Source organism: Limulus polyphemus, unplaced genomic scaffold, assembly GCF_000517525.1.
Source record: "Limulus polyphemus unplaced genomic scaffold, Limulus_polyphemus-2.1.2 Scaffold2034, whole genome shotgun sequence".
NCBI classification, from domain to species: Eukaryota; Metazoa; Arthropoda; class Merostomata; order Xiphosura; family Limulidae; genus Limulus; species Limulus polyphemus.
Window position 1 is genome coordinate 114066 of NW_013667644.1, and position 16263 is coordinate 130328.

A 16263-nucleotide genomic window follows, 5' to 3' on the forward strand; every position below is an offset into this window, starting at 1 on the left:
CACCAAACATGCTCGCCATTTCAGTCGTGGGAGCGTTATAATGTGACGGTCAATCTCATATTCGTTGGTAAAAGAATAGCCGAATATTTGGCAGTGGAGAATTTTGACTAGCTACCTGTCTTCCCTTTAGTCTATCACTGCTAACTTGGGGACGCTAGCGCAGATAGTCCTAGAGTAGCTTTGCGCGAAATTCAAAAGAAACAAACTTATGTATGAGATTCGAACCCGAAATTTTATTATCAGAAATCAGACGTGTTAAATAATGGGCTGTTTAGTGTAAAATTTTAAATTTTGTTATTCGAACCGGAGATCGCATGTTTAAGAGTCAAATGCATTGTTTGTTTTGAATTTCGCGCAAAGCTACACGAGGGCTATGTGCGCTAGCCGTCCCTAATTTAGCAGTGTAAGATTAGAGGGAAGGCAGCTAGTCATCACTACCCACCGCCAACTCTTGGGCTACTCTTTTACCAACGAATAGTGGGATTGATTATCACATTATAACGCCCCCACGGCTAAAAGGGCGAGCATGTTTGGTGGGACGGGGATTCGAACCCGCGACGCTCAGATTGTGAGTCGAGTGTCCTAACCACCTGCCCATACCGGGCCTAGAGTCAAATGCATTAAACGCTGGACTGGAATAGGGTAGTTTTATAAATACACTTTGTATGATCAATAAAAATTACAATTAACCATTAGGTTTATTCACTGTATGTTACAGATTGTAATGTCACTAATTCACTTGACGAAAATATTAATATAATAGTTTTTCGTTTTGAAATATAAAATATGTATTAAAGCATAGTGCTTTATTATCAACCGAATATTTTCGAGGAAGCAGTGAGGCAAAACTTTTACACTTACCAACCAAAGTCTCAACTTGAACCACATTTCTCTCTGATCGATCTGCTGGATTCAGACGTGACATGATCCGGTTAACAATATTTATAGAATTGGTAGGGAAAACGCTAAGATGGTCGCCAGGTTCGTATGTGAAGTCTTGGGATTTCTGAATGTCTAGTCGGACTAGAATTGTCTGACGTCTGAAATTAGTTACCAAATACATTTCTCAGTTTAACAATTGTTATGATTTGAACACCTTTTGCTTGCGAAGCATAATTACAATCAATTATGTTTGTCATAAGACAATAGTATAAGGGTTATTGTAATTGAAGTACTACGTTTTTAAACGCTTTTAAGTTTGTTTTTTTTAGAAAAATTGTGTATAAATTATTTGAACCAAAATATTTCCGTCATATCCACTGCCGACGACGCGTTTCGCTGAATACCAGAGCTCATCAGGCTGACTGGGATACAGCAAGCACAGTAGTGGTCGGAGCGCTATTTATATAAGCCATTTGTTAAAAAAAACATTGTTACTGTGTGGACACCTTTTGCTGACTGACTTAAATCCAGTGGTATAACTAGATATGTACTTGGAATATTAATTCCAATACTATTTTTTTTATCTTCTTTTTTTTGAGGTGGATGATACAATCTAACAACGAAAGTTCCCTCAAAATAAAAATAAAAAAAAATCCACGTTTAAGTAATATATAGTTATAGAGATCACATTTTCAGTATATATTTCTAAAATGTACTTACTCAGAATTGTTATGTTGAAGTCGAGCTCTTGATGTAACTCTGTAGGGTTGAACTTTCTTTTTGTGAATCTTAGTTAGACCTGAGTTATACAGAAACATTGAACTTACTGATGTGTCACAATAGTTTTACTGTACGAAAATATGACACAAGACAAGAAAAAAAATCATAGACACTCTTGAAAAAGAACACGAGAGTTAAAGGGTTGCCTAAGAGACAACACAAGGGTGACAAAAACTGTTTGATAGATACTATAAAAGTCACAAAAGATCTTGAGAAAGACTACAAAAATCATAGAAGTGACCTGAGAGACAATGCAAGAGCCACAGAAGTGACCTGAGAGAAACCACTGAGAAACAGGACCCTGTAAGACACCACAATAGAGTCCTTAGATAAATACAAGAATCTCGTGAGTGGATTGGGAGATACTACAAAAGTCGCAAAGAGTCTTGAGGGAGACAACAAGAGTCATGAGAATTGCCTGAGAGACACTATAGAAATTACAGAGAGCCATAAGAGAGAGTCACAGAAATTGTCTAAGTGACTACGAAAGTTCCAGGAATGACTTGAAACACAAACAAGAAAAACAAGGAAGCCCTAAGAAACAACACCAGAGTAACATAAGTGACCTCAGAGATATTACAAAAAGCACGGAGGGTCTTAAGAGAGACCACAAGAGTTACAGGAGTGGCCTGGAAGATACAATAAGAGTTGCGAAAGTCTTGAGTGACACAACAGTAGTGGCCCGAGAAACAATAAAAGAATAACAGGGCTAGCCTCAAAAGAAAAAACAGGAGTTAGAAAATTGCGGATCTTTAACACATCATAAGATAAGTAGATGATTGATTAGGACGTTTATCATGATAAAACTTCAGTACATACCCTCACACAAATCATTAAAAACACCATCAACAACAGTTGTTCTGAACTTTTCAGGATTCCATTCATTTGCCGATTCAAGGGAAACCAAGGAAGTGTCTTTAGCTGTCAACGTGTAGGAGTTGCAGGCAACCTAGAAACATTCAGAAAATATAGGATTTTAAATCAATTCATTGAGTTTACTAATTACAAAAACTCTGAGATTCCAGTAAGTTTGGACAATCTAAGCACCAAATATTTTTTACTACACACACCTGATAGAATTCTTTTGCCCAGTTGCTGAAAGTTTGTTCCTGTCCTTGAAGTTCATCACCTAAACCCACCGCCAGGAGGCGCTCAGCATGCAATGTGGCTAATGTCTCGTCGATATTTTTACCAAAAGAACAGAATGTAGGATACTGAGATGATCCAAGAGCAAAGACTCCAAACCTAAATTTACAAAAGTATGATATGTGATTTTTAAAATTACGTAGAAATTAGTTTGATACTGCACCCTACACTGAAACAATATATAAAGAATTCAGATCGAATTTGGTAAGAATAACACCATAATGTTAACGATTCACTCATGTTCTTGCATAATATACTTAGAACAGCACCACCTTTAAGAATATGGTTAATTAGGATAAAGTTGAGTTTCGTCTTCAGTGTTCAAGCACATCGTCCATTACAAGCAGTAGTGGTAACCAGATCTGTGGTTTTCTAGCGTAATTCATTGTAGCCTAAGTAACAGTACTTTTATTTGTTTTACAGAACACTTACAACACTATAAATTTAAATAGCCATGATCTGTAGAATTATTAATTATGTCACTTACTTGATGTGACTTAAGTCCTCAAAGTTTATTTTCTTCTTTTCAGACAGGTGCTTCCAAAAATGCTGTAAGAAAGAGGAGAACATAAAAACGACCAAAATAGTTGTCGTAATGTTATATCACGGAAGCTAGCTACGTATGGTAAACAACATAGAAAGGAATTAGCTATTCAGTTATAATTTGGTATGGCTTGTTGCTTTTAAGCAAAAAGCTACACAATGGGCTAGTTGGGCTCTGCCAGCCGCGGGTATCAAAGCCAGAGTTTTAGCTTATAAGCCTTCATACTTACCGCTGAGCTACCGGGAGCCAGCTATAACCAGATAATTTTAATTGTCAAGAAAATTACTGTTCATATATACATACAAAACCAATTAGTATTAAGGATTTTTTAAATCGTGTTACTTTTGATTCTAGTATTCCAGCATAAAGATGGCAACAATAGATAACACCAATTAATACACTGTAACGAAAAATTGTTAGATGATACTTAGTGTGACATTACCTCACAATAAGACTCATAATAAGTTTTTACAAATTTTTCTTTACTGGCCCTGTATTACGGCTTTTCCCGTAAGAAAAACCTAATAGTATTTCAACCATACCCCTTGAGAATTGTAATCCACTGCCGACGAGGCCTTTCGCTCAGTACCAGAACTGATCAAGTATGGTGCGAATACAACACACAAAGCCTCGATCGAAATGCTATTTATAACATTCATTTACATATTTCAATTATTATTATGGTACAGGGCCAGTAAAGAAAGATTTGTAAAAATTATCAATATTATTTTAATGTATTGTCATACTAACTACCGATCAATGTTCCTCTAAAATATGTTAATTATTGATTTTAAATTAATAACATAAATCTTTCTTCTCCCTATTCATATCAGTTTAGTTTTACTTTCGAGTATGTATTTTTGTATAACCACCCATAATCAGTTATGTAGACATTAAGCACGTTGTCTCTTTTGGCCGAAGAGAAGGAGGCGTAACTCTCTGCTGACCCATCAGTCCAATCTCCACGACTGGAATGAAATTTCATTCTAAAAAATAAAAGTTTGTTGTATTCTACTGTAATATAACAATCTCAATATTGTGCTCACCTTCCCGTTGTCCGGAGGTTCTCCACTGCCAAATGTACTACTGATTACCACAAGCAACGACTCCTGAGCCAGTTCTTCTGCCTTGTAATCTTCCATACACAGCACCTTTTCAGAATAAAGGAAACAAAAATCGTCTTGTTGTCTTCATCAAAACTTTTAATCTCGTCATCAGAAGTTGTTTTAATAATCGAATTATATTCGTAAACGCAATGTTCTCAAAATACACCAATTTTCTTTTTGACGACATGTTTTATAAATGGATGGTTTTAAAACAAGATTTAAACTACTGACAACTTACTCTGACATTAAAAGAGTTTTCCAGAAGACGCCCCAGATGATGAGCAAAGTTCTCAGATTTTCCTGTTTCAGTAGCGTACAAGATTGTTGCTCGCACTCTGAAGATTCGAACCTTGTGCATCAAACTGCAAGTGATCCACACAGCCCTATGATGAAGTTAATGTTAAATTATCGGTTGTTCTGTTGTATTGTTTGTTTGTTTATAATTAAACACAAAGCAACACGATGGGCTATCTGTGCTCTGCCCAACACGGGTATCGAAACCCGGTTTATAGTGTTGTAAGTCCACAGACATTCCTCTGTGCCACTGGGGAGGCGGTTGTTATAAAGATATAAAATCTTGTTAACATGCGAGTACCGAAGAAATCCAGTAGGTCCCATATCGACATTTTAATACTTATTAAGATTACTTTTTATCTGACATTTCAAAAGTATTTTTATTTTCCGATAAGTTAAATGTTTATGAAAAATGTTTACAGTATTAGATGAAAATTATACTTTTGAAACTCACAAAATTCAACAAAATACTAGTATTCACTACTTACTTTGCAACTGATGAAAATTTGTATTTCAAGCTAACACTGGAGATACGTTTCCAATCGAAAAGCTTCCATGCGTTTTCCTGTAAATATATGTGAAAAATATAATTTTTAAATGTATAAACCATGGAAAGCATACTGTTTTCTCTCTCCCCCCCCCCCTCGTTTTTCAGTTCTGCAATAAGATGAAGTTCAAGTTTTAAACAATATTCAAACGCTTATATTTTATATTTATTTAAACGTGAACAGTTGCCAGAAAAACTATAATAAGTTACAACCTTTCGATCAGTATTACAAAACAAAGCTAATCAAGATTATCTATAAAATTTGACCATTAACCGAGAGAACACATGAACTTAGTATTTGTAGCGACATCTGAAAACTCAATTGTCAGCCACGTCCCAGACCATACACCAAAACTAGTATTTATAACCAGGTTTCCGAAGACACAATCAATTTAGTATTCCTAGGCAACTCGCAGAATACACATAACCAGTATTCATAGCCATATTTCAGAAAACATAACCAATCTTATATTTGTAGCCAAGTCTCACAACACATATGCTTAGTATTCTTAGCGTTAGCACAAAATTCAACAGCAGCCTAATATTCCTAGCCAAGTCTCAGAACACACATAACCATGTTTCAGAATATAGTATTGTGGCCAAAGTTCAGTACATAATGAAGTCGCATTTCTAGTTAAGCTTCAGTATAGATTTACAGGATATTCATAGCTAGGCTTCAAAACATAATGAAGTCGTATTTCTAGCTAAGCTTCAGTATAGATTTACAGGGTATTCATAGCTAGGCTTCACAACATAATGAAATCGTGTTCTTCAGTACGGATTTATAGGGCTTCATTATAGCTAGGCTTCGCTATACAACTAACTGATATTTGTAGCTATGCTTGATTACATAATTATGGGGCATATGTATTTTATAATTCAGTATATAATTACCTGATATTCATAACTAGGTTTCAATTTATGATAAACCCGGTCTTCAGAGCTTCGAAGCCTGGTTTCAGTTTATAAATACCTAATATTCATAACTAGGTTTCAATTTATGATAAACTCGGTCTTCAGAGCTTCGAAGCCTGGTTTCAGTTTATGATTACCCAGTAGTCATACCTAGGCTTCAATAGATATAATTACCTGATATTCATAGCTTCAGTATTTGAGTGCCATACTTTTGTTGCTATGTTTCAGCATATAATCATCTGGTATTCATAGCTAGGCTTTAATATTAGAGTGCATAATTTACGTATCTAGATGTTTATAACTAAGTTTCAGTATATGATTACCGTTATTGATAGTTAGGTTTCAGGAATTATGTATGTAATTACTTGGTAGTCATGCCTAGGCTTCAGTATTTGAACGCATAATTTTCGTTGGCAGGTTCCAATTATATAATTACGGGGAATTCATAGCTAGGCCTTATTATTTTAGTGTATGGTCTTTGTATCTAGACTTCAGTGTATAATTACCTGGACTTCACGGCAGGTTTCAGTTTATTGTTACGACAGCGCTGGAGTTTCTAGAAGGATCATGACTTATCGAGGAACCTCGCGAATGTCCGAGTGTTTGCCAGGCTCCCTCTTTTTTAGTATATAAGCCCGGCAAATAGAGCCAGTGATTGAAGAGATATAGATAGATCGAAGAGATAGATAATTGAGTTAAGCGAACCGTAGGCACTGTAAGTAAAGTGTTTGTGAATCATTGGGATTTATACCGTGTGTTATAAAGGTTGTTAAGTTTAAAGTGACTGTGGAAATTCTGTGTATTACAAAGTTGTATCGAGAAAGAATAAACTAGTTTTAATTATGAAAGGACTTGTATCGCTGAAGCTCTTCGGAAAGAATTTACAACGGAAATTAACAAACAAGCAGATACGCAACAAGTGTATAAACTACGTAGCTTGGTTTTACTATATAATTTTGAATTTCGCACAAAGCTACACGAGAGCTATCTGCGCCAGCCGTTCCTAATTTAGCAATGAAAGACTTGGAAGGCAGCTAGTCATCACAACCCACCGCCAACTCTTTTACCATGACCCCAAGGCTGAAAAGGCGAGAATGTTTGGTGTGACGGGGATTCGAACCCGCGACCCTCAGATTGCGAGTCGAGCGCCCTAACCATCTGGCAATGCCGGGCTTAATATTCATAGCTAGATTTCAGATTTAGTATTTAATACTCGGGTGCTGGGGTTTAGTATATAATTACCTGGTATTCATAGCTAGGCTTCATTATATAATTCAACATTTCCTGGTGAAACACTGGTGTGATGCTTCCAGATATTGGAGGTACAATCCACACCCAGTCTGCAGGACAACCACCTCGTAGCTTGTACTCATTTTCCATATGAGTCATAAATGTTTCAGAAGCAGTATGGTGGTCAACAATAGTGACGTTTTGTTTCTGAATAAGAAGAAAAACAATGCCTTTAAGCACAACGGTATGGAGTAAAAATACGGATGGCATTATTTAAAAACATACAAACAAGAAACAATCACAAAGTTCTAATTAAATCAGAAATAGTAATTTAATATGCGTTTAATCATACACGCATTATTTGAGCTTAAAATTTATATAAAAAGCAGCATCTAGCATGAACTAAACCATTCTACAAAAATACGTGATCGAATTTTCATGAAATTTGAAGTGCAATATACTATATAAATGTACATTTCATCAAAATTAAAAACCTTCATTGGCTTAAGTGTTAATAAGTGTACTTAAAAAAACAATAACTTCGGTTGCGCAACAAGACAAATATTAAAATACACTACAATTTGAGCCACAATGATAAGAAACATTTATTTTCATGAACAATCTGTCTATGCTTTCATTTTCCAATTGAAATGATTCAATATGAAACTGACTTAAAACATTTCAGTCAGTAAAAATAAAGAAAAAAATGTTTCAATCAGCTTTCGAAATTGAGAACATAATATACGATATTTGGGACTACGACAGTCTAACAATTTGTTTTAACTGTAAATTTTAAGTTTAAAAATGGCGATGTACCAGCATTTACAAGTGAGAAAGAAAGTATCTTAAAAAGCATGAAATTGCTGCCTTGAATTTTAGTTGTAGATAATAAGTTTCATGTTAAACGAACATAGCTCCAAGAGTAAAGAAACCTAGAAACCTGAAAATTTTCTCCCATACTAAGTGGACCCTGGAGGTTTGCACCTGAGTATTATTATTTATCTACGTGCGTGCGCGCATGCGCGTGTTCGTCTTTTTATGCGAAAAAAAACACAGAAAAAATCTGATCTCCATAGCTCCAAGAGGAAAGAACCTAAAAACCTGAACTTTTGCACCCATAATAAGGTGACACTGAGGGTCTGCACACGTAGATTATTACTTATCTTATCCACGTGCGTGCGCGCATCTGCATCTTTTTATTGAGGCAAGCTAGCGAAAAACCACATAGAAAAGAACTGTAATCACCATAGCTCTAAGAAGAAATAACCTAGAAACCTGAAATTTTGCACCCGTACTAAGTGGACCCTGAGGGTGTGCACCTCTTATCCATGTGCGTGCGCATACGCACCTTTTAAATGAAGCAAGTTAGCGCAAAAACACAAGGAAGTAGTTCCTTATATTACGAATAGAAATCACGGACAGACAGACACTCACGTGTGTGTGTGTGTGCGCACACGTGCATGTCTGTGTAGGCGTGGCTGTTATAGCTTCAAAAGGAAAGAACCTAGAAACTTAAAATTTTGCACCCATACTAAGTGGACCCTGAGGGTAGTGAAACTGGGTATTATTACTTTATTACTTATCAGTGCGCGTGCGCATCATTTTATGACGCAAGCTAGCGAAAAACCACATAGAAAAGAAATGTGACCACTGTAGCTCCAACAAGAAAGAACCTAGAAACCTGAAATTTTCCAACCATACTAAGTGGACTATGCACCTGTATATTATTACTTATCTTATCCACGTGCGCGTGCGCATCTTTTTAATAAGGCAAACTAGCGAAAAATCACTTAGAAAAGAAATGGTTCCTTATATTATGAATAGAATTCACAGACAGCCAGACAGACACGCAACTTTCTAATGAGGCAAGCTAGTGAAAAAACACATAGAAAAGAGGTTGTTCCTTATATTAAAAATAGAAATCACAGACAGACGGACAGAAACGTACGTGTGTGTGTGCGCGCGCAAGAGTGTCTGTGTGACCATCATAGTTACAAGAGGAAAGAACCAAGAAACTTAAAATTTTGCACCCATACTAAGTGGACCATGAGGGTTTGCACCTGGTTATTATTACTTATCTACGAAAGTGTGCGCATCTTTGTATGCGAAAAGCCACATAGAAAAGAAATGTGACCGCCATAGCTCCAATTGTAAAAATTTAGAATCCTGAAATTTTGCACGCATACTAAGTGGACCCTGAGGGTCTGCACCTGGGTATTATTACTTATCTTATCCACGTGCGTTTGCACATACGCGTGCGCATTTATTTAATGAGGCAAGCTAGCGAAAAACCACATAGGAAAAAAAGTGGTTCCTTATACTACAAATTATAGATATAAATTACAGACAGACACGCGCGTACGCATATTTTCAAAGAGGCAATCTAGCGAAAAAACACAGAAAAGAAGTGGTTCTTTATATAACAACTTCTAATATATAGAAAAGCCATTGCGTTTTGGTAACAATGTGTTCCAACAATGGCTTTTATATCATGTTGCATAGCAATAAAAGTATAACCTAATATTGTTGTCAAGCGTCTATGTGCTGAAAGTATAAAATGAAATGTATAAACTACAAAATTGAAATATTAAAAATGCGAAATATTTAACGCAATGATAAAGTTCTTTGATAATAAATAATTCTTAATTTACTGTACTTTCTTTTCTACTTTTTTATGTTTCTGGAAAATAAAAATGTTTAAAATATTTTGGACTCTTCTTCTATGCTGCAATAGGTTCAGAGTATACACAATGACATAGTCATCTAGAATATATCAACCTAATATCCCGAGCGAAGCCGGATACTTTCACTAGTATTCAACATTTACAGAAATTCAATGGTTTCCAAACATTAAGAAAAATAAATCTTTCTATTTGGGGGAAAAATCAGCAAAAAAAAAAACATTGAGAATTTTTTACCTGTTGTTATATCATTAATGATTTTTAATTTATATTTTGTTAAATAGCTTAAATACAGGAATAACTCAAGATACACTACCCGAAAACTGTGTAAGACAGCAACATTGACTTCTAACAACACTTTGTCCTTCCAGAGAGTGGTTAAATTAGATGTATCTAGTCCCATCTTGATTGCTACATCCTGTAAATGATAAGAATGATAACAGTTAATCTGATCAGCTATGTGATGACATGACATTGGGAAGAAAATAAATCAAATTAACTTTGCACACGTCAATGTAAAATACTTAGTTAAGCATTTTTACCTTAGTGATATTGTAACTTAGTGAAATATTCTTATTCTGATGATATTGTACCTTGGTGAAACATTCTTATCTTTGTGATATTGCAGTTTAGTGAAGTATTTTTATCTTAGTAATATTGTAGTTTACGGAAGTATTCTTACTTTGGTGACATTGTAGCTTAGTAACGTATTTTTACTTTGGTGATATTGTACCTTAGTGAAGAATTTTTACTTTGTTGATATTGTATCTTAGTAAAGTATTCTTACTTTGGTGACATTGTACCTTAGTGAAACAGTCTTAGTTTGGTGATATTGTACCTTAGTAACGTATTTTTACGTTGATGGCACTGTATTTTAGTAAAGCATTCTTATCTTGGTGATACTGCTTAATGAAGTATTCTTATCTTTGTGATATTGTATTTTAGTTAAGCATTCTTACCTTTATGCTATTGTAGTTTAGTGAAAGATTCTTATCTTATTGATATTATACCTAAAGTATTCTTACTTTGATGATATTGTACCTTATTAAAGCATTCTTTCTTTTGTGATATTGTAATTTAATGAAGCATTCTTACGTTAATGATATTATACCTAAATGAATCATTCTTACCTTGGTGATATTGTACCTCTGAGGATCACACAGGTCACGGGCTCCTATCTCTGTACTCATGTACCAACCGTTGAAAGGGGCAGCAGGAAACTCCATTCCTCCACAGTCGAACAACATATTGGCAACGGCAGGAAGAGCATACCATTCTAAACCAAGCTCTGAAAACCATTCATATTGGGGATGTTCCATGTTAATTCTCAACACCAATTCCTCCGGAATTTCATAAAACTTGGGACCTTCCTTTGGTGATGAGACCACCCACGGCAGAATATCAAACCGTCCACCTCTTCCTTTCCACCCCAGTCGCTGGCACACCTATAAAGTTAGTGACATTTTAAGTTTAATCCAAATATTGATTATGAATATTCGAAAGATTTATAGCCATTTATTGCTGTAGTAATTCACTACCGTTAAGGTTGTTACATATCTTAAAATTAGTTATTTGAATTGTTCGCTAAGAAACGGAATATACCCGAGTAAACTGAACACGGCCTGAATCTCCAACTACGCTACCATCTGGCTGTAGGTAACCTGCATAGCTAAGTAGTTGAGGATTCCACAAACAAAAATCTTCTCGGCCGTTTATTCTTGGAGGAAAAATTGTAATCATCGACCTATAGGGAAGAAAACGTTTGGAATATCTTAATAATAATAGGTTACTAGTGTTAGTATATCGAAGATTAGATTAAAACGAAGTAGTCTCTCATTGTATTTTTTTTAGAAAAAAAAGTGGAAAGTTCTTGTAAGGATCTTTGCATAATTCAAACCTTAGATTTCCTCCATTTGTAGCATGCTCCAGGTGACGACACAAAGCCTCGAACATCTCTTGAGTGGTCTGTACATGCCGTGCATCCTGTACCTCAAGGTTTTTCCACTGAATTCGACCGATACAGCGCGAGGCGTTTCTCCACGCTAGCTTAGCCCCAAACGTTAGTTCTTCTAAGGTGAGGGTGTATGTGCCATCTACCTCTACTTCCCTCTTAATTTCTTCCCACCGTTTGAGATAGTCCTTATTCGTCTCTCTATGAAAATACGCAATAAAACTAAAGTTCAGATTCTTCAGATGTTGTGTGTAGTTCATCTATCTGTTGTAATTTCTTAATTCATAGAAACTACTGGAACTGACTTACAAGAAGTACTTTTAACAGTCAAAATTAACTACGAAAACAGGTTATAAAGGAAACATAATGCAATTACTTGAAATCCCAAATGTTAACAGAAATCTGATGATGTGGCAGATTTCTGGTATAACATTTTTAATTTACAGAATTTTTTTTTTTTTTACCATGTAAGTGGAAATATCCATAATCATGGTTACTTACGACTTTTTATGTACATTGAATTGCTCCAAAAATTCCTTTGCCTGCTGAAGTATTTCATTTGGTGGGCGTGCACAGCCTGGAGGTCTGGCTCCTGACTGGCCAGGCATACACGAGCCATAACAGTATTGTGATTTGCAGGCGATTGGCTAGAATTAAAAGCAGCACGTGTAAATAAACAAAATATATAGTTCTATAAAATAGCAGCTAATGGCCTTTACATATCAGTAACTTTCTACTTTCCGTACTTAATTTGGAGTTGAGACTTTCCCCTGTTGATGGTCAGGCGCAGCTTAGTGTTCAGCGTCCCTGGACTACGTATTTGAGAGATTGTGGTTCACGTCTCGTTGCAGCTAAAAATGTTCTTCGTAGTTTGAGATCATGGGTACGCTATACAAATAATGATAAAGTAATTCTATTCAACAGATAAGAGAATCCTATAGTGGGAACTGTTCACTATAGCTGTCTTCTCTCTAGTATGTAATTTCAAAATTTACTGTGTAAATTTTCGCGAAATTCTAAAACCAGCAGACTAAATATTTACAACAGATGTATTTTAATCTTCGTTGTGTTATTATTATTGCAAAATCACATACACATACCTTACAATACAATATTTAAAATACACATCCACAGCAACCTATAAAACACGTCTGGCGGTAATCTAACATACTTTAAAACGCAACTCCGACAACATAATTTCAAATACACGTTCGACAATAACTTATTAGCACACACATCCGCCAGTAATCTATAAAGTAATTTAAAACATCCCTCTGACAGCGAGCTTTAACACAATTTAAAACGGAAGTATGATAATATCTAATCATCATTGAAACCCACACCTTACAGTAATCTAACAATATTTAAACAAGAGGGAATCATCAATAGCCGCGGCACTTGAAATTCTTTTAGGCAGGATTAGAGTAAATTAATCTATGAGACATTTTTTTTTTCTTTTTTATTAGCTATATTTTTGTGCACCAGAAATGACAATCGTGGGGCGCGCATATACCTGATTCAATTTTATTACTCATTAGGATCTCTACCAGCTTGCCCTCAAATTGAAATTCTTTTAGGCAGGAATAGAGTAAATTAATCTATGAGACCTTGGGCGTAATCAAATAGATCATTCGAAAGGGTCTAACTTCCTGAGTCCAAAACTGTAATTAGATCTCAAATGGGCCAAGAGATTACGTGCTATGAGCCGCTATACCGGGGCTAAAAACACGTCCGACAGCAACCTAGAACACAATTTAAAAGATGTACATACTCAACTATAACCTCAACACACTCAACATACTCAACTATAACCTGTTATCATTAAAATACACTTCTGATAGTAATATAATATAATTTAACACATACGTAAGGAAGTACTGTAAGATAATTTAAAACACAATCCAGATAACAGTTCAATATAATTTAAAACACACATTCTAATGTAATTTAAAATACACGCTCAAAAACAATCTGATGTAATTCAAAACACACGTGCAATAGTGATCTAGATCTATAATATCGTTTTATCACGGGTTTGACAATAACTTATTACCATTAACAAATACGATTGATACTATATGACAGTAACTTAATGTAGTTTAAAATACACTTCAGATAGTATACTTACATTATTTAAAATATGCGTCTGACAGTTATATAAATGAATTTCAAATATTTACTCGACGGTAAGTAATCTGATATAGTTTAAAATATATTTTCGACAGCAGTTTATTACGTAAAACACAATCCCGAAAGTATAATTTAAAACACACAACCGAGAGTAATTTAAAATAATCTAAAACACTCGTCCTATGGCAGCCTATAACATAATTTAAAGCACAATCTCTATAGTAGTTCAACATAATTTAAAACACTTGTTCAAGAGTAATCTACAACATAAATTAAAACTTTAAATTAAAACAAATTTTACAGTAATGATTACCGTTATGTGTGAATAGAATTAATAATACTGGATTTAAAGTATAACACCAACTTGAATGATAGCGTTTCTTGCTCTGACTATGATTGGAGAAAATCCCTCTTGGATATATCTTAATTATAGTTTTAGAAATGAAATGTTCATGATTTAAATGTCTCCATAGACATTTGTCATTGAAAGAAAAACTCAGGTTTTGTTTTGAATAAATAAAGTTATTGTTATATTACCTGTGAACGAAGGTACAAAGTATCGTTTATTTGTTTGCCAGTGGTGATGTTGGTCAACTTTAAAGGAGAAACATTTCGGACAACAGAACAGAATTCTTTTGCCAAACCATTCTCTTCAGAACTTGTCATTTGTTGATATTCTGAGTTCTTCAAACGCATTGTTAGCAATAGCGAATAAATATGTCTTCGGACAGTTTTTCTTTCACAGTTGAATTTTCTTCAGGTTGTTTTAGAAACACATCCTACTCTATCAATTTTTATACCTTTTTCTTTCGACCAGTCATTGACCAAAATAACTGCTACTGCGCATGCGTATCTCGTCTCACCAATAGCCTTTGAATGGTTGATGACGTACGTATCAGTGACAACCGTATCATCTAGTGTGTAAAAAGAATATGTCATATGGTATATTGACACGGAAAATATTGTCTATTTTCATTGGACACATGGCGTAATGTACAATGGCTAAAATGAGAAGGGGTTACCTATCCGTTTCGTTCTTTGCTCAGACCTGTTTCACAACATATCATCAACATACAAAGTTAAACACCCGTTAAGCAAGAGAGTAGAAGCAACGTGTTTAGAAAAGTTCAACCCTTTCAAAGTAATATTAGCTACACTTGAATACTTGCGGTGAACAGCGTCATTAGTTTCATGGTGTCTTGCATAACTTCAACAGTCCATTAAAACAATAAACGTTTGGCATATACTTGAATGTAAGAAATATTATAGTTTTCCACACCTCGTTTAATCAAAGACAAAGTTTCTACCAAGCGAAAATATGAAGAACGACAAAATTTAATTAACTACCAAAGATAAGAGGACAGTAATAATTGCACTATGTAATTTTCTATACAAGCTATGGTCGGAACCGTCTGAACATGAATTTCGATTCTTAGTTAGCAGTAGATAATACAGGTGGTTGTTTCATCGCAAAACTACACGATGGGCTATCTGCACTCTGTCCAATGCGGGAAATCGAACCTCGGATTTTAGCGTTTTAAGCCCGTAAACTTACAGCTGACCCATCGGTGGGAAAACAATAAATGAAAAATATATTTTCATGATTATACAAATTAGTGCTACGATATAAATATTATAACACAATGGCTATTAAATATTTCACCGTAATGTATATTATAAAGAGGCTTGTACGTGTTTGTCTGACAGTGACAAAAATTTTCTAACTTTCTACCTTTGCTTTGTTAATGATTTTTATTCACTCCTTATACATTTGTCAAACAAAACAAAGTGAAAAATTCAGATTTTGAATAAATAAAGTTCCTATATTTTATTATCTTTCTTCTATCTTAGTGCTTACTTCCGAAGTTTTTATCGCCATGAAACTTTCAGCGGTTCTTTGATGTGGCCCAGATCTCCAGGACACCTAGTGGTATATGCAGGAACGTCGAGAGCCCCCGGGGCAAACATCCTCGCCTGGCCCCTTTCTTTCTCTCTTTATTAACATTTTCAAGAATTTATTAAAAAAAGATCCTAAATTAGGACAGCAACGAGCTCAT

General features: G+C 35.0%; 1 protein-coding gene across 1 annotated transcript in view; it reads right to left on the reverse strand.

Annotated features, from left to right (window-relative positions):
• The window catches only part of LOC106465734 (nitric oxide synthase, inducible-like), a 27185-nt gene extending 12244 nt beyond the window's left edge, over window positions 1-14941 (reverse strand). Inside the window, exons 1-15 of the mRNA XM_022393646.1 lie at window positions 14744-14941; window positions 12578-12723; window positions 12023-12277; window positions 11728-11869; window positions 11256-11570; window positions 10442-10543; window positions 7457-7651; window positions 5241-5317; window positions 4697-4841; window positions 4399-4503; window positions 3296-3357; window positions 2733-2907; window positions 2482-2611; window positions 1603-1681; window positions 862-1040 (exon numbers count right to left, since the gene is read on the reverse strand). Coding sequence (XP_022249354.1) covers window positions 862-1040; window positions 1603-1681; window positions 2482-2611; window positions 2733-2907; window positions 3296-3357; window positions 4399-4503; window positions 4697-4841; window positions 5241-5317; window positions 7457-7651; window positions 10442-10543; window positions 11256-11570; window positions 11728-11869; window positions 12023-12277; window positions 12578-12723; window positions 14744-14902 — 2266 coding nt within the window. The 5' untranslated portion in view covers window positions 14903-14941. The remainder of the gene's footprint in view (window positions 1-861; window positions 1041-1602; window positions 1682-2481; window positions 2612-2732; window positions 2908-3295; window positions 3358-4398; window positions 4504-4696; window positions 4842-5240; window positions 5318-7456; window positions 7652-10441; window positions 10544-11255; window positions 11571-11727; window positions 11870-12022; window positions 12278-12577; window positions 12724-14743) is intronic.
• Window positions 14942-16263: the final 1322 nt, after the last annotated feature.